The sequence below is a fragment of the Ranitomeya imitator genome, chromosome 5 (assembly GCF_032444005.1).
Source record: "Ranitomeya imitator isolate aRanImi1 chromosome 5, aRanImi1.pri, whole genome shotgun sequence".
Taxonomy (NCBI): Eukaryota; Metazoa; Chordata; class Amphibia; order Anura; family Dendrobatidae; genus Ranitomeya; species Ranitomeya imitator.
The window spans coordinates 258586960-258612928 of record NC_091286.1 but is presented as its reverse complement, the minus strand read 5'-3'; the positions used below and the strand labels follow the sequence as shown (position 1 = coordinate 258612928).

The 25969-nt window shown below is 51.5% G+C and overlaps 1 protein-coding gene across 1 annotated transcript in view; it reads right to left on the bottom strand.

Moving 5' to 3' along the window:
- The window catches only part of HDDC2 (HD domain containing 2), a 138157-nt gene extending 113494 nt beyond the window's left edge, over nucleotides 1-24663 (bottom strand). The window contains exon 1 of the mRNA XM_069726094.1: nucleotides 24547-24663. Within this exon, the coding sequence (XP_069582195.1) occupies nucleotides 24547-24621 (75 nt within the window). The 5' untranslated portion in view covers nucleotides 24622-24663. The remainder of the gene's footprint in view (nucleotides 1-24546) is intronic.
- Nucleotides 24664-25969: the final 1306 nt, after the last annotated feature.

Genomic DNA, 25969 nt, shown 5'->3' with positions numbered 1-25969 from the left:
CTAGGTAGAAGCTCCCCCTGTGTATGGCTGTGTATGGCTGTGGCCGGGGTACTGTATATATACCCCGCTGTATATGGAGGTGCACTAGGTAGAAGCTCCCCCTGTGTATGGCTGTGGCCAGGTTACTGTATATATACCCCGCTGTATATGGAGGAGCACTAGGTAGAAGCTCCCCTGTGTACGGCTGTGGCCAGGTTACTGTATATATACCCCGCTGTATATGGAGGTGTACTAGGTAGAAGCTCCCCCTGTGTATGGCTGTGGCCAGGTTACTGTATATATACCCCGCTGTATATGGAGGTGCACTAGGTAGAAGCTCCCCCTGTGTATGGCTGTGGCCAGGTTACTGTATATATACCCCGCTGTATATGGCGGAGTACTAGGTAGAAGCTCCCCCTGTGTATGGCTATGGCCGGGTTACTGTATATACACCCCGCTGTATATGGAGGAGTACTAGGTAGAAGATCCCCCTGTGTATGGCTGTGGCCGGGGTACTGTATATATACCCCGCTGTATATGGAGGTGCACTAGGTAGAAGCTCCCCTGTGTATGGCTGTGGCCGGGGTACTGTATATATACCCCGCTGTATATGGAGGTGTACTAGGTAGAAGCTCCCCCTGTGTATGGCTGTGGCCAGGTTACTGTATATATACCCCGCTGTATATGGAGGTGCACTAGGTAGAAGCTCCCCCTGTGTATGGCTGTGGCCGGGTTACTGTATATACACCCCGCTGTATATGGAGGTGTACTAGGTAGAAGCTCCCCTGTGTATGGCTGTGGCCAGGTTACTGTATGTATACCCAGCTGTATATGGAGGTGCACTAGGTAGAAGCTCCCCCTGTGTATGGCTGTGGCCGGGTTACTGTATATATACCCCGCTGTATATGGAGGTGCACTAGGTAGAAGCTCCCCCTGTGTATGGCTGTGTATGGCTGTGGCCGGGGTACTGTATATATACCCCGCTGTATATGGAGGTGCACTAGGTAGAAGCTCCCCCTGTGTATGGCTGTGGCCAGGTTACTGTATATATACCCCGCTGTATATGGAGGAGCACTAGGTAGAAGCTCCCCTGTGTACGGCTGTGGCCAGGTTACTGTATATATACCCCGCTGTATATGGAGGTGTACTAGGTAGAAGCTCCCCCTGTGTATGGCTGTGGCCAGGTTACTGTATATATACCCCGCTGTATATGGAGGTGCACTAGGTAGAAGCTCCCCCTGTGTATGGCTGTGGCCAGGTTACTGTATATATACCCCGCTGTATATGGCGGAGTACTAGGTAGAAGCTCCCCCTGTGTATGGCTATGGCCGGGTTACTGTATATACACCCCGCTGTATATGGAGGAGTACTAGGTAGAAGATCCCCCTGTGTATGGCTGTGGCCGGGGTACTGTATATATACCCCGCTGTATATGGAGGTGCACTAGGTAGAAGCTCCCCTGTGTATGGCTGTGGCCGGGGTACTGTATATATACCCCGCTGTATATGGAGGTGTACTAGGTAGAAGCTCCCCCTGTGTATGGCTGTGGCCAGGTTACTGTATATATACCCCGCTGTATATGGAGGTGCACTAGGTAGAAGCTCCCCCTGTGTATGGCTGTGGCCGGGTTACTGTATATACACCCCGCTGTATATGGAGGTGTACTAGGTAGAAGCTCCCCTGTGTATGGCTGTGGCCAGGTTACTGTATGTATACCCAGCTGTATATGGAGGTGCACTAGGTAGAAGCTCCCCCTGTGTATGGCTGTGGCCGGGTTACTGTATATATACCCCGCTGTATATGGAGGTGCACTAGGTAGAAGCTCCCCCTGTGTATGGCTGTGTATGGCTGTGGCCGGGGTACTGTATATATACCCCGCTGTATATGGAGGTGCACTAGGTAGAAGCTCCCCCTGTGTATGGCTGTGGCCAGGTTACTGTATATATACCCCGCTGTATATGGAGGAGCACTAGGTAGAAGCTCCCCTGTGTACGGCTGTGGCCAGGTTACTGTATATATACCCCGCTGTATATGGAGGTGTACTAGGTAGAAGCTCCCCCTGTGTATGGCTGTGGCCAGGTTACTGTATATATACCCCGCTGTATATGGAGGTGCACTAGGTAGAAGCTCCCCCTGTGTATGGCTGTGGCCAGGTTACTGTATATATACCCCGCTGTATATGGCGGAGTACTAGGTAGAAGCTCCCCCTGTGTATGGCTATGGCCGGGTTACTGTATATACACCCCGCTGTATATGGAGGAGTACTAGGTAGAAGATCCCCCTGTGTATGGCTGTGGCCGGGGTACTGTATATATACCCCGCTGTATATGGAGGTGCACTAGGTAGAAGCTCCCCTGTGTATGGCTGTGGCCGGGGTACTGTATATATACCCCGCTGTATATGGAGGTGTACTAGGTAGAAGCTCCCCCTGTGTATGGCTGTGGCCAGGTTACTGTATATATACCCCGCTGTATATGGAGGTGCACTAGGTAGAAGCTCCCCCTGTGTATGGCTGTGGCCGGGTTACTGTATATACACCCCGCTGTATATGGAGGAGTACTAGGTAGAAGCTCCCCTGTGTATGGCTGTGGCCAGGTTACTGTATGTATACCCAGCTGTATATGGAGGTGCACTAGGTAGAAGCTCCCCCTGTGTATGGCTGTGGCCGGGTTACTGTATATATACCCCGCTGTATATGGAGGTGCACTAGGTAGAAGCTCCCCCTGTGTATGGCTGTGGCCAGGTTACTGTATATACCCCGCTGTATATGGAGGTGCACTAGGTAGAAGCTCCCCCTGTGTATGGCTGTGGCCAGGTTACTGTATATACCCCGCTGTATATGGAGGTGCACTAGGTAGAAGCTCCCCCTGTGTATGGCTGTGTATGGCTGTGGCCGGGTTACTGTATATATACCCCGCTGTATATGGAGGTGCACTAGGTAGAAGCTCCCCCTGTGTATGGCTATGGCCAGGTTACTGTATATATACCCCGCTGTATATGGAGGTGCACTAGGTAGAAGCTCCCCCTGTGTATGGCTATGGCCAGGTTACTGTATATATACCCCGCTGTATATGGAGGAGCACTAGGTAGAAGCTCCCCTGTGTACGGCTGTGGCCAGGTTACTGTATATATACCCCGCTGTATATGGAGGTGCACTAGGTAGAAGCTCCCCCTGTGTATGGCTGTGGCCAGGTTACTGTATATATACCCCGCTGTATATGGCGGAGTTCTAGGTAGAAGCTCCCCCTGTGTATGGCTATGGCCGGGTTACTGTATATACACCCCGCTGTATATGGAGGAGTACTAGGTAGAAGATCCCCCTGTGTATGGCTGTGGCCGGGGTACTGTATATATACCCCGCTGTATATGGAGGTGCACTAGGTAGAAGCTCCCCTGTGTATGGCTGTGGCCAGGGTACTGTATATATACCCCGCTGTATATGGAGGTGTACTAGGTAGAAGCTCCCCCTGTGTATGGCTGTGGCCAGGTTACTGTATATATACCCCGCTGTATATGGAGGTGCACTAGGTAGAAGCTCCCCCTGTGTATGGCTGTGGCCGGGTTACTGTATATACACCCCGCTGTATATGGAGGAGTACTAGGTAGAAGCTCCCCTGTGTATGGCTGTGGCCAGGTTACTGTATGTATACCCAGCTGTATATGGAGGTGCACTAGGTAGAAGCTCCCCCTGTGTATGGCTGTGGCCGGGTTACTGTATATATACCCCGCTGTATATGGAGGTGCACTAGGTAGAAGCTCCCCCTGTGTATGGCTGTGGCCAGGTTACTGTATATACCCCGCTGTATATGGAGGTGCACTAGGTAGAAGCTCCCCCTGTGTATGGCTGTGGCCAGGTTACTGTATATACCCCGCTGTATATGGAGGTGCACTAGGTAGAAGCTCCCCCTGTGTATGGCTGTGTATGGCTGTGGCCGGGTTACTGTATATATACCCCGCTGTATATGGAGGTGCACTAGGTAGAAGCTCCCCCTGTGTATGGCTGTGGCCGGGTTACTGTATATACACCCCGCTGTATATGGAGGTGCACTAGGTAGAAGCTCCCCTGTGTATGGCTGTGGCCAGGTTACTGTATATATACCCCGCTGTATATGGAGGTGCACTAGGTAGAAGCTCCCCCTGTGTATGGCTGTGTATGGCTGTGGCCAGGTTACTGTATATATACCCCGCTGTATATGGAGGTGCACTAGGTAGAAGCTCCCCCTGTGTATGGCTATGGCCAGGTTACTGTATATACACCCCGCTGTATATGGAGGTGTACTAGGTAGAAGCTCCCCCTGTGTATGGCTGTGTATGGCTGTGGCCGGGTTACTGTATCTATACCCCGCTGTATATGGAGGAGTACTAGGTAGAAGCTCCCCCTGTGTATGGCTGTGGCCAGGTTACTGTATATATACCCCGCTGTATATGGAGGTGCACTAGGTAGAAGCTCCCCCTGTGTATGGCTGTGGCCAGGTTACTGTATATATACCCCGCTGTATATGGCGGAGTACTAGGTAGAAGCTCCCCCTGTGTATGGCTATGGCCGGGTTACTGTATATACACCCCGCTGTATATGGAGGAGTACTAGGTAGAAGATCCCCCTGTGTATGGCTGTGGCCGGGGTACTGTATATATACCCCGCTGTATATGGAGGTGCACTAGGTAGAAGCTCCCCTGTGTATGGCTGTGGCCGGGGTACTGTATATATACCCCGCTGTATATGGAGGTGTACTAGGTAGAAGCTCCCCCTGTGTATGGCTGTGGCCAGGTTACTGTATATATACCCCGCTGTATATGGAGGTGCACTAGGTAGAAGCTCCCCCTGTGTATGGCTGTGGCCGGGTTACTGTATATACACCCCGCTGTATATGGAGGAGTACTAGGTAGAAGCTCCCCTGTGTATGGCTGTGGCCAGGTTACTGTATGTATACCCAGCTGTATATGGAGGTGCACTAGGTAGAAGCTCCCCCTGTGTATGGCTGTGGCCGGGTTACTGTATATATACCCCGCTGTATATGGAGGTGCACTAGGTAGAAGCTCCCCCTGTGTATGGCTGTGGCCAGGTTACTGTATATACCCCGCTGTATATGGAGGTGCACTAGGTAGAAGCTCCCCCTGTGTATGGCTGTGGCCAGGTTACTGTATATACCCCGCTGTATATGGAGGTGCACTAGGTAGAAGCTCCCCCTGTGTATGGCTGTGTATGGCTGTGGCCGGGTTACTGTATATATACCCCGCTGTATATGGAGGTGCACTAGGTAGAAGCTCCCCCTGTGTATGGCTGTGGCCGGGTTACTGTATATACACCCCGCTGTATATGGAGGTGCACTAGGTAGAAGCTCCCCTGTGTATGGCTGTGGCCAGGTTACTGTATATATACCCCGCTGTATATGGAGGTGCACTAGGTAGAAGCTCCCCCTGTGTATGGCTGTGTATGGCTGTGGCCAGGTTACTGTATATATACCCCGCTGTATATGGAGGTGCACTAGGTAGAAGCTCCCCCTGTGTATGGCTATGGCCAGGTTACTGTATATACACCCCGCTGTATATGGAGGTGTACTAGGTAGAAGCTCCCCCTGTGTATGGCTGTGTATGGCTGTGGCCGGGTTACTGTATCTATACCCCGCTGTATATGGAGGAGTACTAGGTAGAAGCTCCCCCTGTGTATGGCTGTGGCCGGGTTACTGTATATATACCCCGCTGTATATGGAGGTGCACTAGGTAGAAGCTCCCCCTGTGTATGGCTGTGTATGGCTGTGGCCGGGGTACTGTATATATACCCCGCTGTATATGGAGGTGCACTAGGTAGAAGCTCCCCCTGTGTATGGCTGTGGCCAGGTTACTGTATATATACCCCGCTGTATATGGAGGAGCACTAGGTAGAAGCTCCCCTGTGTACGGCTGTGGCCAGGTTACTGTATATATACCCCGCTGTATATGGAGGTGTACTAGGTAGAAGCTCCCCCTGTGTATGGCTGTGGCCAGGTTACTGTATATATACCCCGCTGTATATGGAGGTGCACTAGGTAGAAGCTCCCCCTGTGTATGGCTGTGGCCAGGTTACTGTATATATACCCCGCTGTATATGGCGGAGTACTAGGTAGAAGCTCCCCCTGTGTATGGCTATGGCCGGGTTACTGTATATACACCCCGCTGTATATGGAGGAGTACTAGGTAGAAGATCCCCCTGTGTATGGCTGTGGCCGGGGTACTGTATATATACCCCGCTGTATATGGAGGTGCACTAGGTAGAAGCTCCCCTGTGTATGGCTGTGGCCGGGGTACTGTATATATACCCCGCTGTATATGGAGGTGTACTAGGTAGAAGCTCCCCCTGTGTATGGCTGTGGCCAGGTTACTGTATATATACCCCGCTGTATATGGAGGTGCACTAGGTAGAAGCTCCCCCTGTGTATGGCTGTGGCCGGGTTACTGTATATACACCCCGCTGTATATGGAGGAGTACTAGGTAGAAGCTCCCCTGTGTATGGCTGTGGCCAGGTTACTGTATGTATACCCAGCTGTATATGGAGGTGCACTAGGTAGAAGCTCCCCCTGTGTATGGCTGTGGCCGGGTTACTGTATATATACCCCGCTGTATATGGAGGTGCACTAGGTAGAAGCTCCCCCTGTGTATGGCTGTGGCCAGGTTACTGTATATACCCCGCTGTATATGGAGGTGCACTAGGTAGAAGCTCCCCCTGTGTATGGCTGTGGCCAGGTTACTGTATATACCCCGCTGTATATGGAGGTGCACTAGGTAGAAGCTCCCCCTGTGTATGGCTGTGTATGGCTGTGGCCGGGTTACTGTATATATACCCCGCTGTATATGGAGGTGCACTAGGTAGAAGCTCCCCCTGTGTATGGCTATGGCCAGGTTACTGTATATATACCCCGCTGTATATGGAGGTGCACTAGGTAGAAGCTCCCCCTGTGTATGGCTATGGCCAGGTTACTGTATATATACCCCGCTGTATATGGAGGAGCACTAGGTAGAAGCTCCCCTGTGTACGGCTGTGGCCAGGTTACTGTATATATACCCCGCTGTATATGGAGGTGCACTAGGTAGAAGCTCCCCCTGTGTATGGCTGTGGCCAGGTTACTGTATATATACCCCGCTGTATATGGCGGAGTACTAGGTAGAAGCTCCCCCTGTGTATGGCTATGGCCGGGTTACTGTATATACACCCCGCTGTATATGGAGGAGTACTAGGTAGAAGATCCCCCTGTGTATGGCTGTGGCCGGGGTACTGTATATATACCCCGCTGTATATGGAGGTGCACTAGGTAGAAGCTCCCCTGTGTATGGCTGTGGCCGGGGTACTGTATATATACCCCGCTGTATATGGAGGTGTACTAGGTAGAAGCTCCCCCTGTGTATGGCTGTGGCCAGGTTACTGTATATATACCCCGCTGTATATGGAGGTGCACTAGGTAGAAGCTCCCCCTGTGTATGGCTGTGGCCGGGTTACTGTATATACACCCCGCTGTATATGGAGGAGTACTAGGTAGAAGCTCCCCTGTGTATGGCTGTGGCCAGGTTACTGTATGTATACCCAGCTGTATATGGAGGTGCACTAGGTAGAAGCTCCCCCTGTGTATGGCTGTGGCCGGGTTACTGTATATATACCCCGCTGTATATGGAGGTGCACTAGGTAGAAGCTCCCCCTGTGTATGGCTGTGGCCAGGTTACTGTATATACCCCGCTGTATATGGAGGTGCACTAGGTAGAAGCTCCCCCTGTGTATGGCTGTGGCCAGGTTACTGTATATACCCCGCTGTATATGGAGGTGCACTAGGTAGAAGCTCCCCCTGTGTATGGCTGTGTATGGCTGTGGCCGGGTTACTGTATATATACCCCGCTGTATATGGAGGTGCACTAGGTAGAAGCTCCCCCTGTGTATGGCTGTGGCCGGGGTACTGTATATACACCCCGCTGTATATGGAGGAGTACTAGGTAGAAGCTCCCCCTGTGTATGCTGTGTATGGCTGTGGCCAGGTTACTGTATATATACCCCGCTGTATATGGAGGTGCACTAGGTAGAAGCTCCCCTGTGTATGGCTGTGGCCGGGTTACTGTATATATACCCCGCTGTATATGGAGGAGCACTAGGTAGAAGCTCCCCTGTGTATGGCTATGGCCGGGGTACTGTATATACACCCCGCTGTATATGGAGGAGTACTAGGTAGAAGCTCCCCCTGTGTATGGCTATGGCCGGGTTATTGTATATATACCCAGCTGTATATGGAGGTGTACTAGGTAGAAGCTCCCCCTGTGTATGGCTGTGGCCGGGTTACTGTATATATACCCCGCTGTATATAGAGGTGTACTAGGTAGAAGCTCCCCTGTGTATGGCTGTGGCCGGGTTACTGTATATATACCCCGCTGTATATGGAGGAGCACTAGGTAGAAGCTCCCCTGTGTATGGCTGTGGCCGGGTTACTGTATATACCCCGCTGTATATGGAGGTGCACTAGGTAGAAGCTCCCCTGTGTATGGCTGTGGCCAGGTTACTGTATATATACCCCGCTGTATATAGAGGTGTACTAGGTAGAAGCTCCCCTGTGTATGGCTGTGGCCGGGTTACTGTATATATACCCCGCTGTATATGGAGGAGCACTAGGTAGAAGCTCCCCTGTGTATGGCTGTGGCCGGGTTACTGTATATATACCCCGCTGTATATGGAGGAGCACTAGGTAGAAGCTCCCCTGTGTATGGCTGTGGCCGGGTTACTGTATATATACCCCGCTGTATATGGAGGAGCACTAGGTAGAAGCTCCCCTGTGTATGGCTGTGGCCGGGTTACTGTATATATACCCCGCTGTATATGGAGGAGCACTAGGTAGAAGCTCCCCTGTGTATGGCTATGGCCGGGGTACTGTATATATACCCCGCTGTATATGGAGGAGTACTAGGTAGAAGCTCCCCCTGTGTATGGCTATGGCCGGGTTATTGTATATATACCCAGCTGTATATGGAGGTGTACTAGGTAGAAGCTCCCCCTGTGTATGGCTGTGGCCGGGTTACTGTATATATACCCCGCTGTATATAGAGGTGTACTAGGTAGAAGCTCCCCTGTGTATGGCTGTGGCCGGGGTACTGTATATACACCCCGCTGTATATGGAGGAGTACTAGGTAGAAGCTCCCCTGTGTATGGCTGTGGCCGGGGTACTGTATATACACCCCGCTGTATATGGAGGTGTACTAGGTAGAAGCTCCCCCTGTGTATGGCTGTGGCCGGGTTACTGTATATATACCCCGCTGTATATAGAGGTGTACTAGGTAGAAGCTCCCCTGTGTATGGCTGTGGCCGGGGTACTGTATATATACCCCGCTGTATATGGAGGTGTACTAGGTAGAAGTTCCCCCTGTGTATGGCTATGGCCGGGTTACTGTATATACACCCCGCTGTATATGGAGGAGTACTAGGTAGAAGCTCCCCTGTGTATGGCTGTGGCCGGGGTACTGTATATACACCCCGCTGTATATGGAGGTGTACTAGGTAGAAGCTCCCCCTGTGTATGGCTATGGCCAGGTTACTGTATATACACCCCGCTGTATATGGAGGAGTACTAGGTAGAAGCTCCCCTGTGTATGGCTGTGGCCGGGTTACTGTATATATACCCCGCTGTATATGGAGGTGCACTAGGTAGAAGCTCCCCCTGTGTATGGCTATGGCCAGGGTACTGTATATACACCCCGCTGTATATGGAGGAGTACTAGGTAGAAGCTCCCCTGTGTATGGCTGTGGCCGGGTTACTGTATATATACCCCGCTGTATATGGAGGAGCACTAGGTAGAAGCTCCCCTGTGTATGGCTGTGGCCGGGGTACTGAATATATACCCCGCTGTATATGGAGGAGTACTAGGTAGAAGCTCCCCCTGTGTATGGCTATGGCCGGGTTATTGTATATACACCCCGCTGTATATGGAGGTGCACTAGGTAGAAGCTCCCCTGTGTATGGCTGTGGCCAGGTTACTGTATATACCCAGCTGTATATAGAGGTGCACTAGGTAGAAGCTCCCCCTGTGTATGGCTGTGGCCAGGTTACTGTATATATACCCCGCTGTATATGGAGGAGTACTAGGTAGAAGCTCCCCTGTGTATGGCTGTGGCCGGGTTACTGTATATACCCAGCTGTATATGGAGGAGTACTAGGTAGAAGCTCCCCCTGTGTATGGCTATGGCCAGGGTACTGTATATATAGCCCGCTGTATATGGAGGTGCACTAGGTAGAAGCTCCCCCTGTGTATGGCTGTGGCCAGGTTACTGTATATATACCCCGCTGTATATAGAGGTGCACTAGGTAGAAGCTCCCCTGTGTATGGCTGTGGCCAGGTTACTGTATATATACCCCGCTGTATATGGAGGAGTACTAGGTAGAAGCTCCCCCTGTGTATGCTGTGTATGGCTGTGGCCAGGTTACTGTATATATACCCCGCTGTATATGGAGGTGCACTAGGTAGAAGCTCCCCTGTGTATGGCTGTGGCCGGGTTACTGTATATACCCCGCTGTATATGGAGGTGCACTAGGTAGAAGCTCCCCTGTGTATGGCTGTGGCCGGGTTACTGTATATATACCCCGCTGTATATGGAGGAGTACTAGGTAGAAGCTCCCCCTGTGTATGGCTGTGGCCAGGTTACTGTATATATACCCCGCTGTATATGGAGGAGTACTAGGTAGAAGCTCCCCCTGTGTATGGCTGTGGCCAGGTTACTGTATATATACCCCGCTGTATATGGAGGAGTACTAGGTAGAAGCTCCCCTGTGTATGGCTGTGGCCGGGTTACTGTATATACCCAGCTGTATATAGAGGTGCACTAGGTAGAAGCTCCCCCTGTGTATGGCTGTGGCCAGGTTACTGTATATATACCCCGCTGTATATGGAGGTGCACTAGGTAGAAGCTCCCCCTGTGTATGGCTGTGGCCAGGTTACTGTATATATACCCCGCTGTATATGGAGGAGTACTAGGTAGAAGCTCCCCTGTGTATGGCTGTGGCCGGGTTACTGTATATACCCAGCTGTATATGGAGGAGTACTAGGTAGAAGCTCCCCCTGTGTATGGCTGTGGCCGGGTTTCTGTATATACCCCGCTGTATATGGAGGTGCACTAGGTAGAAGCTCCCCTGTGTATGGCTGTGGCCGGGTTACTGTATATACCCCGCTGTATATGGAGGTGCACTAGGTAGAAGCTCCCCTGTGTATGGCTGTGGCCAGGTTACTGTATATACCCCGCTGTATATGGAGGTGCACTAGGTAGAAGCTCCCCCTGTGTATGGCTGTGGCCGGGTTACTGTATATACCCCGCTGTATATGGAGGTGCACTAGGTAGAAGCTCCCCTGTGTATGGCTGTGGCCAGGTTACTGTATATATACCCCGCTGTATATGGAGGAGTACTAGGTAGAAGCTCCCCCTGTGTATGCTGTGTATGGCTGTGGCCAGGTTACTGTATATATACCCCGCTGTATATGGAGGTGCACTAGGTAGAAGCTCCCCTGTGTATGGCTGTGGCCAGGTTACTGTATGTATACCCCGCTGTATATAGAGGAGTACTAGGTAGAAGCTCCCCCTGTGTATGGCTGTGGCCAGGTTACTGTATATACCCCGCTGTATATGGAGGTGCACTAGGTAGAAGCTCCCCTGTGTATGGCTGTGGCCGGGTTACTGTATATACCCCGCTGTATATGGAGGTGCACTAGGTAGAAGCTCCCCTGTGTATGGCTGTGGCCAGGTTACTGTATATACCCCGCTGTATATGGAGGTGCACTAGGTAGAAGCTCCCCCTGTGTATGGCTGTGGCCGGGTTACTGTATATACCCCGCTGTATATGGAGGTGCACTAGGTAGAAGCTCCCCTGTGTATGGCTGTGGCCAGGTTACTGTATATATACCCCGCTGTATATGGAGGAGTACTAGGTAGAAGCTCCCCCTGTGTATGCTGTGTATGGCTGTGGCCAGGTTACTGTATATATACCCCGCTGTATATGGAGGTGCACTAGGTAGAAGCTCCCCTGTGTATGGCTGTGGCCAGGTTACTGTATGTATACCCCGCTGTATATGGAGGAGTACTAGGTAGAAGCTCCCCCTGTGTATGGCTGTGGCCAGGTTACTGTATATACCCCGCTGTATATGGAGGAGTACTAGGTAGAAGCTCCCCTGTGTATGGCTGTGGCCGGGTTTCTGTATATACCCCGCTGTATATGGAGGTGCACTAGGTAGAAGCTCCCCTGTGTATGGCTGTGGCCGGGTTACTGTATATACCCCGCTGTATATGGAGGTGCACTAGGTAGAAGCTCCCCTGTGTATGGCTGTGGCCAGGTTACTGTATATACCCCGCTGTATATGGAGGTGCACTAGGTAGAAGCTCCCCCTGTGTATGGCTGTGGCCGGGTTACTGTATATACCCCGCTGTATATGGAGGTGCACTAGGTAGAAGCTCCCCTGTGTATGGCTGTGGCCGGGTTACTGTATATACCCCGCTGTATATGGAGGTGCACTAGGTAGAAGCTCCCCCTGTGTATGGCTGTGGCCAGGTTACTGTATATATACCCCGCTGTATATGGAGGAGTACTAGGTAGAAGCTCCCCCTGTGTATGCTGTGTATGGCTGTGGCCAGGTTACTGTATATATACCCCGCTGTATATGGAGGTGCACTAGGTAGAAGCTCCCCTGTGTATGGCTGTGGCCAGGTTACTGTATGTATACCCCGCTGTATATGGAGGAGTACTAGGTAGAAGCTCCCCCTGTGTATGGCTGTGGCCAGGTTACTGTATATACCCCGCTGTATATGGAGGTGCACTAGGTAGAAGCTCCCCTGTGTATGGCTGTGGCCGGGTTACTGTATATACCCCGCTGTATATGGAGGTGCACTAGGTAGAAGCTCCCCTGTGTATGGCTGTGGCCAGGTTACTGTATATACCCCGCTGTATATGGAGGTGCACTAGGTAGAAGCTCCCCCTGTGTATGGCTGTGGCCGGGTTACTGTATATACCCCGCTGTATATGGAGGTGCACTAGGTAGAAGCTCCCCTGTGTATGGCTGTGGCCAGGTTACTGTATATATACCCCGCTGTATATGGAGGAGTACTAGGTAGAAGCTCCCCCTGTGTATGCTGTGTATGGCTGTGGCCAGGTTACTGTATATATACCCCGCTGTATATGGAGGTGCACTAGGTAGAAGCTCCCCTGTGTATGGCTGTGGCCAGGTTACTGTATGTATACCCCGCTGTATATGGAGGAGTACTAGGTAGAAGCTCCCCCTGTGTATGGCTGTGGCCAGGTTACTGTATATACCCCGCTGTATATGGAGGAGTACTAGGTAGAAGCTCCCCTGTGTATGGCTGTGGCCGGGTTACTGTATATATACCCCGCTGTATATGGAGGTGCACTAGGTAGAAGCTCCCCCTGTGTATGGCTGTGGCCAGGTTACTGTATATACACTCCGCTGTATATGGAGGTGCACTAGGTAGAAGCTCCCCCTGTGTATGGCTGTGGCCGGGGTACTGTATATATACCCCGCTGTATATGGAGGTGCACTAGGTAGAAGCTCCCCCTGTGTATGGCTGTGGCCAGGTTACTGTATATACACTCCGCTGTATATGGAGGTGCACTAGGTAGAAGCTCCCCCTGTGTATGGCTGTGGCCGGGGTACTGTATATATACCCCGCTGTATATGGAGGTGTACTAGGTAGAAGCTCCCCCTGTGTATGGCTGTGGCCGGGGTACTGTATATATACCCCGCTGTATATGGAGGTGTACTAGGTAGAAGCTCCCCCTGTGTATGGCTGTGGCCAGGTTACTGTATATACCCCGCTGTATATGGAGGTGCACTAGGTAGAAGCTCCCCCTGTGTATGGCTGTGTATGGCTGTGGCCGGGTTACTGTGTATATACCCCGCTGTATATGGAGGTGCACTAGGTAGAAGCTCCCCCTGTGTATGGCTGTGTATGGCTGTGGCCGGGTTACTGTATATACACCCCGCTGTATATGGAGGTGCACTAGGTAGAAGCTCCCCCTGTGTATGGCTGTGGCCAGGTTACTGTATATACCCCGCTGTATATGGAGGTGCACTAGGTAGAAGCTCCCCCTGTGTATGGCTGTGTATGGCTGTGGCCGGGTTACTGTGTATATACCCCGCTGTATATGGAGGTGCACTAGGTAGAAGCTCCCCCTGTGTATGGCTGTGTATGGCTGTGGCCGGGTTACTGTGTATATACCCCGCTGTATATGGAGGTGCACTAGGTAGAAGCTCCCCCTGTGTATGGCTGTGTATGGCTGTGGCCGGGTTACTGTATATACACCCCGCTGTATATGGAGGTGCACTAGGTAGAAGCTCCCCCTGTGTATGGCTGTGGCCAGGTTACTGTATATACCCCGCTGTATATGGAGGTGCACTAGGTAGAAGCTCCCCCTGTGTATGGCTGTGTATGGCTGTGGCCGGGTTACTGTATATACACCCCGCTGTATATGGAGGTGCACTAGGTAGAAGCTCCCCCTGTGTATGGCTGTGGCCGGGTTACTGTATATACACTCCGCTGTATATGGAGGTGCACTAGGTAGAAGCTCCCCCTGTGTATGGCTGTGGCCGGGGTACTGTATATATACCCCGCTGTATATGGAGGTGTACTAGGTAGAAGCTCCCCCTGTGTATGGCTGTGTATGGCTGTGGCCGGGGTACTGTATATATACCCCGCTGTATATGGAGGTGCACTAGGTAGAAGCTCCCCCTGTGTATGGCTGTGGCCAGGTTACTGTATATATACCCCGCTGTATATGGAGGAGCACTAGGTAGAAGCTCCCCTGTGTACGGCTGTGGCCAGGTTACTGTATATATACCCCGCTGTATATGGAGGTGTACTAGGTAGAAGCTCCCCCTGTGTATGGCTGTGGCCAGGTTACTGTATATATACCCCGCTGTATATGGAGGTGCACTAGGTAGAAGCTCCCCCTGTGTATGGCTGTGGCCAGGTTACTGTATATATACCCCGCTGTATATGGCGGAGTACTAGGTAGAAGCTCCCCCTGTGTATGGCTATGGCCGGGTTACTGTATATACACCCCGCTGTATATGGAGGAGTACTAGGTAGAAGATCCCCCTGTGTATGGCTGTGGCCGGGGTACTGTATATATACCCCGCTGTATATGGAGGTGCACTAGGTAGAAGCTCCCCTGTGTATGGCTGTGGCCGGGGTACTGTATATATACCCCGCTGTATATGGAGGTGTACTAGGTAGAAGCTCCCCCTGTGTATGGCTGTGGCCAGGTTACTGTATATATACCCCGCTGTATATGGAGGTGCACTAGGTAGAAGCTCCCCCTGTGTATGGCTGTGGCCGGGTTACTGTATATACACCCCGCTGTATATGGAGGTGTACTAGGTAGAAGCTCCCCTGTGTATGGCTGTGGCCAGGTTACTGTATGTATACCCAGCTGTATATGGAGGTGCACTAGGTAGAAGCTCCCCCTGTGTATGGCTGTGGCCGGGTTACTGTATATATACCCCGCTGTATATGGAGGTGCACTAGGTAGAAGCTCCCCCTGTGTATGGCTGTGTATGGCTGTGGCCGGGGTACTGTATATATACCCCGCTGTATATGGAGGTGCACTAGGTAGAAGCTCCCCCTGTGTATGGCTGTGGCCAGGTTACTGTATATATACCCCGCTGTATATGGAGGAGCACTAGGTAGAAGCTCCCCTGTGTACGGCTGTGGCCAGGTTACTGTATATATACCCCGCTGTATATGGAGGTGTACTAGGTAGAAGCTCCCCCTGTGTATGGCTGTGGCCAGGTTACTGTATATATACCCCGCTGTATATGGAGGTGCACTAGGTAGAAGCTCCCCCTGTGTATGGCTGTGGCCAGGTTACTGTATATATACCCCGCTGTATATGGCGGAGTACTAGGTAGAAGCTCCCCCTGTGTATGGCTATGGCCGGGTTACTGTATATACACCCCGCTGTATATGGAGGAGTACTAGGTAGAAGATCCCCCTGTGTATGGCTGTGGCCGGGGTACTGTATATATACCCCGCTGTATATGGAGGTGCACTAGGTAGAAGCTCCCCTGTGTATGGCTGTGGCCGGGGTACTGTATATATACCCCGCTGTATATGGAGGTGTACTAGGTAGAAGCTCCCCCTGTGTATGGCTGTGGCCAGGTTACTGTATATATACCCCGCTGTATATGGAGGTGCACTAGGTAGAAGCTCCCCCTGTGTATGGCTGTGGCCGGGTTACTGTATATACACCCCGCTGTATATGGAGGTGTACTAGGTAGAAGCTCCCCTGTGTATGGCTGTGGCCAGGTTACTGTATGTATACCCAGCTGTATATGGAGGTGCACTAGGTAGAAGCTCCCCCTGTGTATGGCTGTGGCCGGGTTACTGTATATATACCCCGCTGTATATGGAGGTGCACTAGGTAGAAGCTCCCCCTGTGTATGGCTGTGTATGGCTGTGGCCGGGGTACTGTATATATACCCCGCTGTATATGGAGGTGCACTAGGTAGAAGCTCCCCCTGTGTATGGCTGTGGCCAGGTTACTGTATATATACCCCGCTGTATATGGAGGAGCACTAGGTAGAAGCTCCCCTGTGTACGGCTGTGGCCAGGTTACTGTATATATACCCCGCTGTATATGGAGGTGTACTAGGTAGAAGCTCCCCCTGTGTATGGCTGTGGCCAGGTTACTGTATATATACCCCGCTGTATATGGAGGTGCACTAGGTAGAAGCTCCCCCTGTGTATGGCTGTGGCCAGGTTACTGTATATATACCCCGCTGTATATGGCGGAGTACTAGGTAGAAGCTCCCCCTGTGTATGGCTATGGCCGGGTTACTGTATATACACCCCGCTGTATATGGAGGAGTACTAGGTAGAAGATCCCCCTGTGTATGGCTGTGGCCGGGGTACTGTATATATACCCCGCTGTATATGGAGGTGCACTAGGTAGAAGCTCCCCTGTGTATGGCTGTGGCCGGGGTACTGTATATATACCCCGCTGTATATGGAGGTGTACTAGGTAGAAGCTCCCCCTGTGTATGGCTGTGGCCAGGTTACTGTATATATACCCCGCTGTATATGGAGGTGCACTAGGTAGAAGCTCCCCCTGTGTATGGCTGTGGCCGGGTTACTGTATATACACCCCGCTGTATATGGAGGAGTACTAGGTAGAAGCTCCCCTGTGTATGGCTGTGGCCAGGTTACTGTATGTATACCCAGCTGTATATGGAGGTGCACTAGGTAGAAGCTCCCCCTGTGTATGGCTGTGGCCGGGTTACTGTATATATACCCCGCTGTATATGGAGGTGCACTAGGTAGAAGCTCCCCCTGTGTATGGCTGTGGCCAGGTTACTGTATATACCCCGCTGTATATGGAGGTGCACTAGGTAGAAGCTCCCCCTGTGTATGGCTGTGGCCAGGTTACTGTATATACCCCGCTGTATATGGAGGTGCACTAGGTAGAAGCTCCCCCTGTGTATGGCTGTGTATGGCTGTGGCCGGGTTACTGTATATATACCCCGCTGTATATGGAGGTGCACTAGGTAGAAGCTCCCCCTGTGTATGGCTATGGCCAGGTTACTGTATATATACCCCGCTGTATATGGAGGTGCACTAGGTAGAAGCTCCCCCTGTGTATGGCTATGGCCAGGTTACTGTATATATACCCCGCTGTATATGGAGGAGCACTAGGTAGAAGCTCCCCTGTGTACGGCTGTGGCCAGGTTACTGTATATATACCCCGCTGTATATGGAGGTGCACTAGGTAGAAGCTCCCCCTGTGTATGGCTGTGGCCAGGTTACTGTATATATACCCCGCTGTATATGGCGGAGTTCTAGGTAGAAGCTCCCCCTGTGTATGGCTATGGCCGGGTTACTGTATATACACCCCGCTGTATATGGAGGAGTACTAGGTAGAAGATCCCCCTGTGTATGGCTGTGGCCGGGGTACTGTATATATACCCCGCTGTATATGGAGGTGCACTAGGTAGAAGCTCCCCTGTGTATGGCTGTGGCCAGGGTACTGTATATATACCCCGCTGTATATGGAGGTGTACTAGGTAGAAGCTCCCCCTGTGTATGGCTGTGGCCAGGTTACTGTATATATACCCCGCTGTATATGGAGGTGCACTAGGTAGAAGCTCCCCCTGTGTATGGCTGTGGCCGGGTTACTGTATATACACCCCGCTGTATATGGAGGAGTACTAGGTAGAAGCTCCCCTGTGTATGGCTGTGGCCAGGTTACTGTATGTATACCCAGCTGTATATGGAGGTGCACTAGGTAGAAGCTCCCCCTGTGTATGGCTGTGGCCGGGTTACTGTATATATACCCCGCTGTATATGGAGGTGCACTAGGTAGAAGCTCCCCCTGTGTATGGCTGTGGCCAGGTTACTGTATATACCCCGCTGTATATGGAGGTGCACTAGGTAGAAGCTCCCCCTGTGTATGGCTGTGGCCAGGTTACTGTATATACCCCGCTGTATATGGAGGTGCACTAGGTAGAAGCTCCCCCTGTGTATGGCTGTGTATGGCTGTGGCCGGGTTACTGTATATATACCCCGCTGTATATGGAGGTGCACTAGGTAGAAGCTCCCCCTGTGTATGGCTGTGGCCGGGTTACTGTATATACACCCCGCTGTATATGGAGGTGCACTAGGTAGAAGCTCCCCTGTGTATGGCTGTGGCCAGGTTACTGTATATATACCCCGCTGTATATGGAGGTGCACTAGGTAGAAGCTCCCCCTGTGTATGGCTGTGTATGGCTGTGGCCAGGTTACTGTATATATACCCCGCTGTATATGGAGGTGCACTAGGTAGAAGCTCCCCCTGTGTATGGCTATGGCCAGGTTACTGTATATACACCCCGCTGTATATGGAGGTGTACTAGGTAGAAGCTCCCCCTGTGTATGGCTGTGTATGGCTGTGGCCGGGTTACTGTATCTATACCCCGCTGTATATGGAGGAGTACTAGGTAGAAGCTCCCCCTGTGTATGGCTGTGGCCAGGTTACTGTATATATACCCCGCTGTATATGGAGGTGCACTAGGTAGAAGCTCCCCCTGTGTATGGCTGTGGCCAGGTTACTGTATATATACCCCGCTGTATATGGCGGAGTACTAGGTAGAAGCTCCCCCTGTGTATGGCTATGGCCGGGTTACTGTATATACACCCCGCTGTATATGGAGGAGTACTAGGTAGAAGATCCCCCTGTGTATGGCTGTGGCCGGGGTACTGTATATATACCCCGCTGTATATGGAGGTGCACTAGGTAGAAGCTCCCCTGTGTATGGCTGTGGCCGGGGTACTGTATATATACCCCGCTGTATATGGAGGTGTACTAGGTAGAAGCTCCCCCTGTGTATGGCTGTGGCCAGGTTACTGTATATATACCCCGCTGTATATGGAGGTGCACTAGGTAGAAGCTCCCCCTGTGTATGGCTGTGGCCGGGTTACTGTATATACACCCCGCTGTATATGGAGGAGTACTAGGTAGAAGCTCCCCTGTGTATGGCTGTGGCCAGGTTACTGTATGTATACCCAGCTGTATATGGAGGTGCACTAGGTAGAAGCTCCCCCTGTGTATGGCTGTGGCCGGGTTACTGTATATATACCCCGCTGTATATGGAGGTGCACTAGGTAGAAGCTCCCCCTGTGTATGGCTGTGGCCAGGTTACTGTATATACCCCGCTGTATATGGAGGTGCACTAGGTAGAAGCTCCCCCTGTGTATGGCTGTGGCCAGGTTACTGTATATACCCCGCTGTATATGGAGGTGCACTAGGTAGAAGCTCCCCCTGTGTATGGCTGTGTATGGCTGTGGCCGGGTTACTGTATATATACCCCGCTGTATATGGAGGTGCACTAGGTAGAAGCTCCCCCTGTGTATGGCTGTGGCCGGGTTACTGTATATACACCCCGCTGTATATGGAGGTGCACTAGGTAGAAGCTCCCCTGTGTATGGCTGTGGCCAGGTTACTGTATATATACCCCGCTGTATATGGAGGTGCACTAGGTAGAAGCTCCCCCTGTGTATGGCTGTGTATGGCTGTGGCCAGGTTACTGTATATATACCCCGCTGTATATGGAGGTGCACTAGGTAGAAGCTCCCCCTGTGTATGGCTATGGCCAGGTTACTGTATATACACCCCGCTGTATATGGAGGTGTACTAGGTAGAAGCTCCCCCTGTGTATGGCTGTGTATGGCTGTGGCCGGGTTACTGTATCTATACCCCGCTGTATATGGAGGAGTACTAGGTAGAAGCTCCCCCTGTGTATGGCTGTGGCCGGGTTACTGTATATATACCCCGCTGTATATGGAGGTGCACTAGGTAGAAGCTCCCCCTGTGTATGGCTGTGTATGGCTGTGGCCGGGGTACTGTATATATACCCCGCTGTATATGGAGGTGCACTAGGTAGAAGCTCCCCCTGTGTATGGCTGTGGCCAGGTTACTGTATATATACCCCGCTGTATATGGAGGAGCACTAGGTAGAAGCTCCCCTGTGTACGGCTGTGGCCAGGTTACTGTATATATACCCCGCTGTATATGGAGGTGTACTAGGTAGAAGCTCCCCCTGTGTATGGCTGTGGCCAGGTTACTGTATATATACCCCGCTGTATATGGAGGTGCACTAGGTAGAAGCTCCCCCTGTGTATGGCTGTGGCCAGGTTACTGTATATATACCCCGCTGTATATGGCGGAGTACTAGGTAGAAGCTCCCCCTGTGTATGGCTATGGCCGGGTTACTGTATATACACCCCGCTGTATATGGAGGAGTACTAGGTAGAAGATCCCCCTGTGTATGGCTGTGGCCGGGGTACTGTATATATACCCCGCTGTATATGGAGGTGCACTAGGTAGAAGCTCCCCTGTGTATGGCTGTGGCCGGGGTACTGTATATATACCCCGCTGTATATGGAGGTGTACTAGGTAGAAGCTCCCCCTGTGTATGGCTGTGGCCAGGTTACTGTATATATACCCCGCTGTATATGGAGGTGCACTAGGTAGAAGCTCCCCCTGTGTATGGCTGTGGCCGGGTTACTGTATATACACCCCGCTGTATATGGAGGAGTACTAGGTAGAAGCTCCCCTGTGTATGGCTGTGGCCAGGTTACTGTATGTATACCCAGCTGTATATGGAGGTGCACTAGGTAGAAGCTCCCCCTGTGTATGGCTGTGGCCGGGTTACTGTATATATACCCCGCTGTATATGGAGGTGCACTAGGTAGAAGCTCCCCCTGTGTATGGCTGTGGCCAGGTTACTGTATATACCCCGCTGTATATGGAGGTGCACTAGGTAGAAGCTCCCCCTGTGTATGGCTGTGGCCAGGTTACTGTATATACCCCGCTGTATATGGAGGTGCACTAGGTAGAAGCTCCCCCTGTGTATGGCTGTGTATGGCTGTGGCCGGGTTACTGTATATATACCCCGCTGTATATGGAGGTGCACTAGGTAGAAGCTCCCCCTGTGTATGGCTATGGCCAGGTTACTGTATATATACCCCGCTGTATATGGAGGTGCACTAGGTAGAAGCTCCCCCTGTGTATGGCTATGGCCAGGTTACTGTATATATACCCCGCTGTATATGGAGGAGCACTAGGTAGAAGCTCCCCTGTGTACGGCTGTGGCCAGGTTACTGTATATATACCCCGCTGTATATGGAGGTGCACTAGGTAGAAGCTCCCCCTGTGTATGGCTGTGGCCAGGTTACTGTATATATACCCCGCTGTATATGGCGGAGTACTAGGTAGAAGCTCCCCCTGTGTATGGCTATGGCCGGGTTACTGTATATACACCCCGCTGTATATGGAGGAGTACTAGGTAGAAGATCCCCCTGTGTATGGCTGTGGCCGGGGTACTGTATATATACCCCGCTGTATATGGAGGTGCACTAGGTAGAAGCTCCCCTGTGTATGGCTGTGGCCGGGGTACTGTATATATACCCCGCTGTATATGGAGGTGTACTAGGTAGAAGCTCCCCCTGTGTATGGCTGTGGCCAGGTTACTGTATATATACCCCGCTGTATATGGAGGTGCACTAGGTAGAAGCTCCCCCTGTGTATGGCTGTGGCCGGGTTACTGTATATACACCCCGCTGTATATGGAGGAGTACTAGGTAGAAGCTCCCCTGTGTATGGCTGTGGCCAGGTTACTGTATGTATACCCAGCTGTATATGGAGGTGCACTAGGTAGAAGCTCCCCCTGTGTATGGCTGTGGCCGGGTTACTGTATATATACCCCGCTGTATATGGAGGTGCACTAGGTAGAAGCTCCCCCTGTGTATGGCTGTGGCCAGGTTACTGTATATACCCCGCTGTATATGGAGGTGCACTAGGTAGAAGCTCCCCCTGTGTATGGCTGTGGCCAGGTTACTGTATATACCCCGCTGTATATGGAGGTGCACTAGGTAGAAGCTCCCCCTGTGTATGGCTGTGTATGGCTGTGGCCGGGTTACTGTATATATACCCCGCTGTATATGGAGGTGCACTAGGTAGAAGCTCCCCCTGTGTATGGCTGTGGCCGGGTTACTGTATATACACCCCGCTGTATATGGAGGTGCACTAGGTAGAAGCTCCCCTGTGTATGGCTGTGGCCAGGTTACTGTATATATACCCCGCTGTATATGGAGGTGCACTAGGTAGAAGCTCCCCCTGTGTATGGCTGTGTATGGCTGTGGCCAGGTTACTGTATATATACCCCGCTGTATATGGAGGTGCACTAGGTAGAAGCTCCCCCTGTGTATGGCTATGGCCAGGTTACTGTATATACACCCCGCTGTATATGGAGGTGTACTAGGTAGAAGCTCCCCCTGTGTATGGCTGTGTATGGCTGTGGCCGGGTTACTGTATCTATACCCCGCTGTATATGGAGGAGTACTAGGTAGAAGCTCCCCCTGTGTATGGCTGTGGCCAGGTTACTGTATATATACCCCGCTGTATATGGAGGTGCACTAGGTAGAAGCTCCCCCTGTGTATGGCTGTGGCCAGGTTACTGTATATATACCCCGCTGTATATGGCGGAGTACTAGGTAGAAGCTCCCCCTGTGTATGGCTATGGCCGGGTTACTGTATATACACCCCGCTGTATATGGAGGAGTACTAGGTAGAAGATCCCCCTGTGTATGGCTGTGGCCGGGGTACTGTATATATACCCCGCTGTATATGGAGGTGCACTAGGTAGAAGCTCCCCTGTGTATGGCTGTGGCCGGGGTACTGTATATATACCCCGCTGTATATGGAGGTGTACTAGGTAGAAGCTCCCCCTGTGTATGGCTGTGGCCAGGTTACTGTATATATACCCCGCTGTATATGGAGGTGCACTAGGTAGAAGCTCCCCCTGTGTATGGCTGTGGCCGGGTTACTGTATATACACCCCGCTGTATATGGAGGAGTACTAGGTAGAAGCTCCCCTGTGTATGGCTGTGGCCAGGTTACTGTATGTATACCCAGCTGTATATGGAGGTGCACTAGGTAGAAGCTCCCCCTGTGTATGGCTGTGGCCGGGTTACTGTATATATACCCCGCTGTATATGGAGGTGCACTAGGTAGAAGCTCCCCCTGTGTATGGCTGTGGCCAGGTTACTGTATATACCCCGCTGTATATGGAGGTGCACTAGGTAGAAGCTCCCCCTGTGTATGGCTGTGGCCAGGTTACTGTATATACCCCGCTGTATATGGAGGTGCACTAGGTAGAAGCTCCCCCTGTGTATGGCTGTGTATGGCTGTGGCCGGGTTACTGTATATATACCCCGCTGTATATGGAGGTGCACTAGGTAGAAGCTCCCCCTGTGTATGGCTGTGGCCGGGTTACTGTATATACACCCCGCTGTATATGGAGGTGCACTAGGTAGAAGCTCCCCTGTGTATGGCTGTGGCCAGGTTACTGTATATATACCCCGCTGTATATGGAGGTGCACTAGGTAGAAGCTCCCCCTGTGTATGGCTGTGTATGGCTGTGGCCAGGTTACTGTATATATACCCCGCTGTATATGGAGGTGCACTAGGTAGAAGCTCCCCCTGTGTATGGCTATGGCCAGGTTACTGTATATACACCCCGCTGTATATGGAGGTGTACTAGGTAGAAGCTCCCCCTGTGTATGGCTGTGTATGGCTGTGGCCGGGTTACTGTATCTATACCCCGCTGTATATGGAGGAGTACTAAGTAGAAGCTCCCCCTGTGTATGGCTGTGGCCAGGTTACTGTATATATACCCCGCTGTATATGGAGGAGTACTAGGTAGAAGCTCCCCCTGTGTATGGCTGTGGCCGGGTTACTGTATATATACCCCGCTGTATATGGAGGAGTACTAGGTAGAAGCTCCCCCTGTGTATGGCTGTGGCCAGGTTACTGTATATATACCCCGCTGTATATGGAGGTGTACTAGGTAGAAGATCCCCCTGTGTATGGCTGTGTATGGCTGTGGCCGGGGTACACACTATATTGGCCTCAGTCTCATGCACCTCCAGGATAGTAAGCGCTGCGATGTTACAAGCCTGCATTGCCGTTACACCGCACGGGCCCGGTGGTTCCCGCACTACACGCTCTGCTCGGAGCGGCCACTACGTCACCTTCAGCTGTCCCACACATTTCATGAAGTGCAGCAGGCTCTTCCCCGCTCCGCTCCCGGGTCCAGCGGCCGCCATACCGGCAGTACTACAGAACACAGGAAGCGGAATAGGCGGCCCGCCCCTAAAAGTCATGTGACCTGTCAGCTCTGCGGCGCGGGAAGCCCAGTGCTCCCGGAGACTGCGGGGCCTCTAGCAGTTATCATTTCTGTGTGGTCAGAGGACTTGTCATATCACAAGGGCCACATGGGGTCGCTGTCCACACACAGTAACCAATCCTCTTTGCACTTACATCCATCCCTGAAAGAAAAAGAATTTGCGTGCGAGCGACGTCTGCTGCATTTCTCCCTTGGGCTAATATCCTGCCATTAGTTTACAATTGCCCAAAGCTCTAGATTCATTCAGAGCCCGGACCAGTAAGGCTACAGCCATGTTCACACTATCGGTATTTGGTCAGTATTTTACCTTGGCATGTGTAAGCCAAAGCCAGAGGTGGGTGATAAATCCAGAAGTGGTGCATATGTTTCTATTATACTTTTCCTCTAATTGTTCCACTCCTGGTTTTGGCTTACAAACACTGAGGTAAAATACTGACCAAATACTGAGGTAAAAACCTCTCCAAATACTGATCGTGTGCACATTAGGGCTCATACTCACTTTCACAAAACTTTCACGGCAATACCCTGCACTCAGGAGCGGAGCGTGTATTCCTATGTGGCCGCACGCTCCGATCTGAGTGCCGGCAGCAGCGCCGAGTATTGCCGAGCGAGACTCATGAGAGTCTCGCGCAAGTGAGTATGAGCCCTTAGGCTGTAAATCTGTACCAAAATACAGTATGCACATTTTATTTTACTGCAGTTTCCTCTACAGTCATGGACAAAAATTTTGAGAATGAGACAAATATTAATTTTTCCAAAGTCTACTGCTTCATTTTTTTTAATGGCAATTTGCATATACTCCTGAATGTCAGAGTGATCAGCTTAACAGCAATTACTGTACTTGCAAAGTCAATATTTGCCCAGAAAATGAACTTTAACCCCCAAAACACATTTCAACATCATTGCAGTCCTGCCTTAAAGGGAGCAGCTAACATCGTTTTAGTGATTGATCCATTAACACAGGTGTGGGTGTTGATGAGGACAGGGCTGGCGATCAATCAGTCATGATTAAGTAAGAATGACATCACTGGACACTTTAAAAGGAGGCTGGTGCTTGGTATCATTGTTTCTCTTCAGTTAACCATAGTTATCTCTAAAGAAACACGTGCAGCCATCATTGCACTGCACAAAAATGGCCTAACAGGGAAGAGTATCGCAGCTACAAAGATTGCACCTCAGTCAACAATCTATCGCATCATCAAGAACTTCAAGGAGAGAGCTTCCATTGTTGTCAAAAAGGCTACAGGGCGCCCAAGAAAGACCAGCAA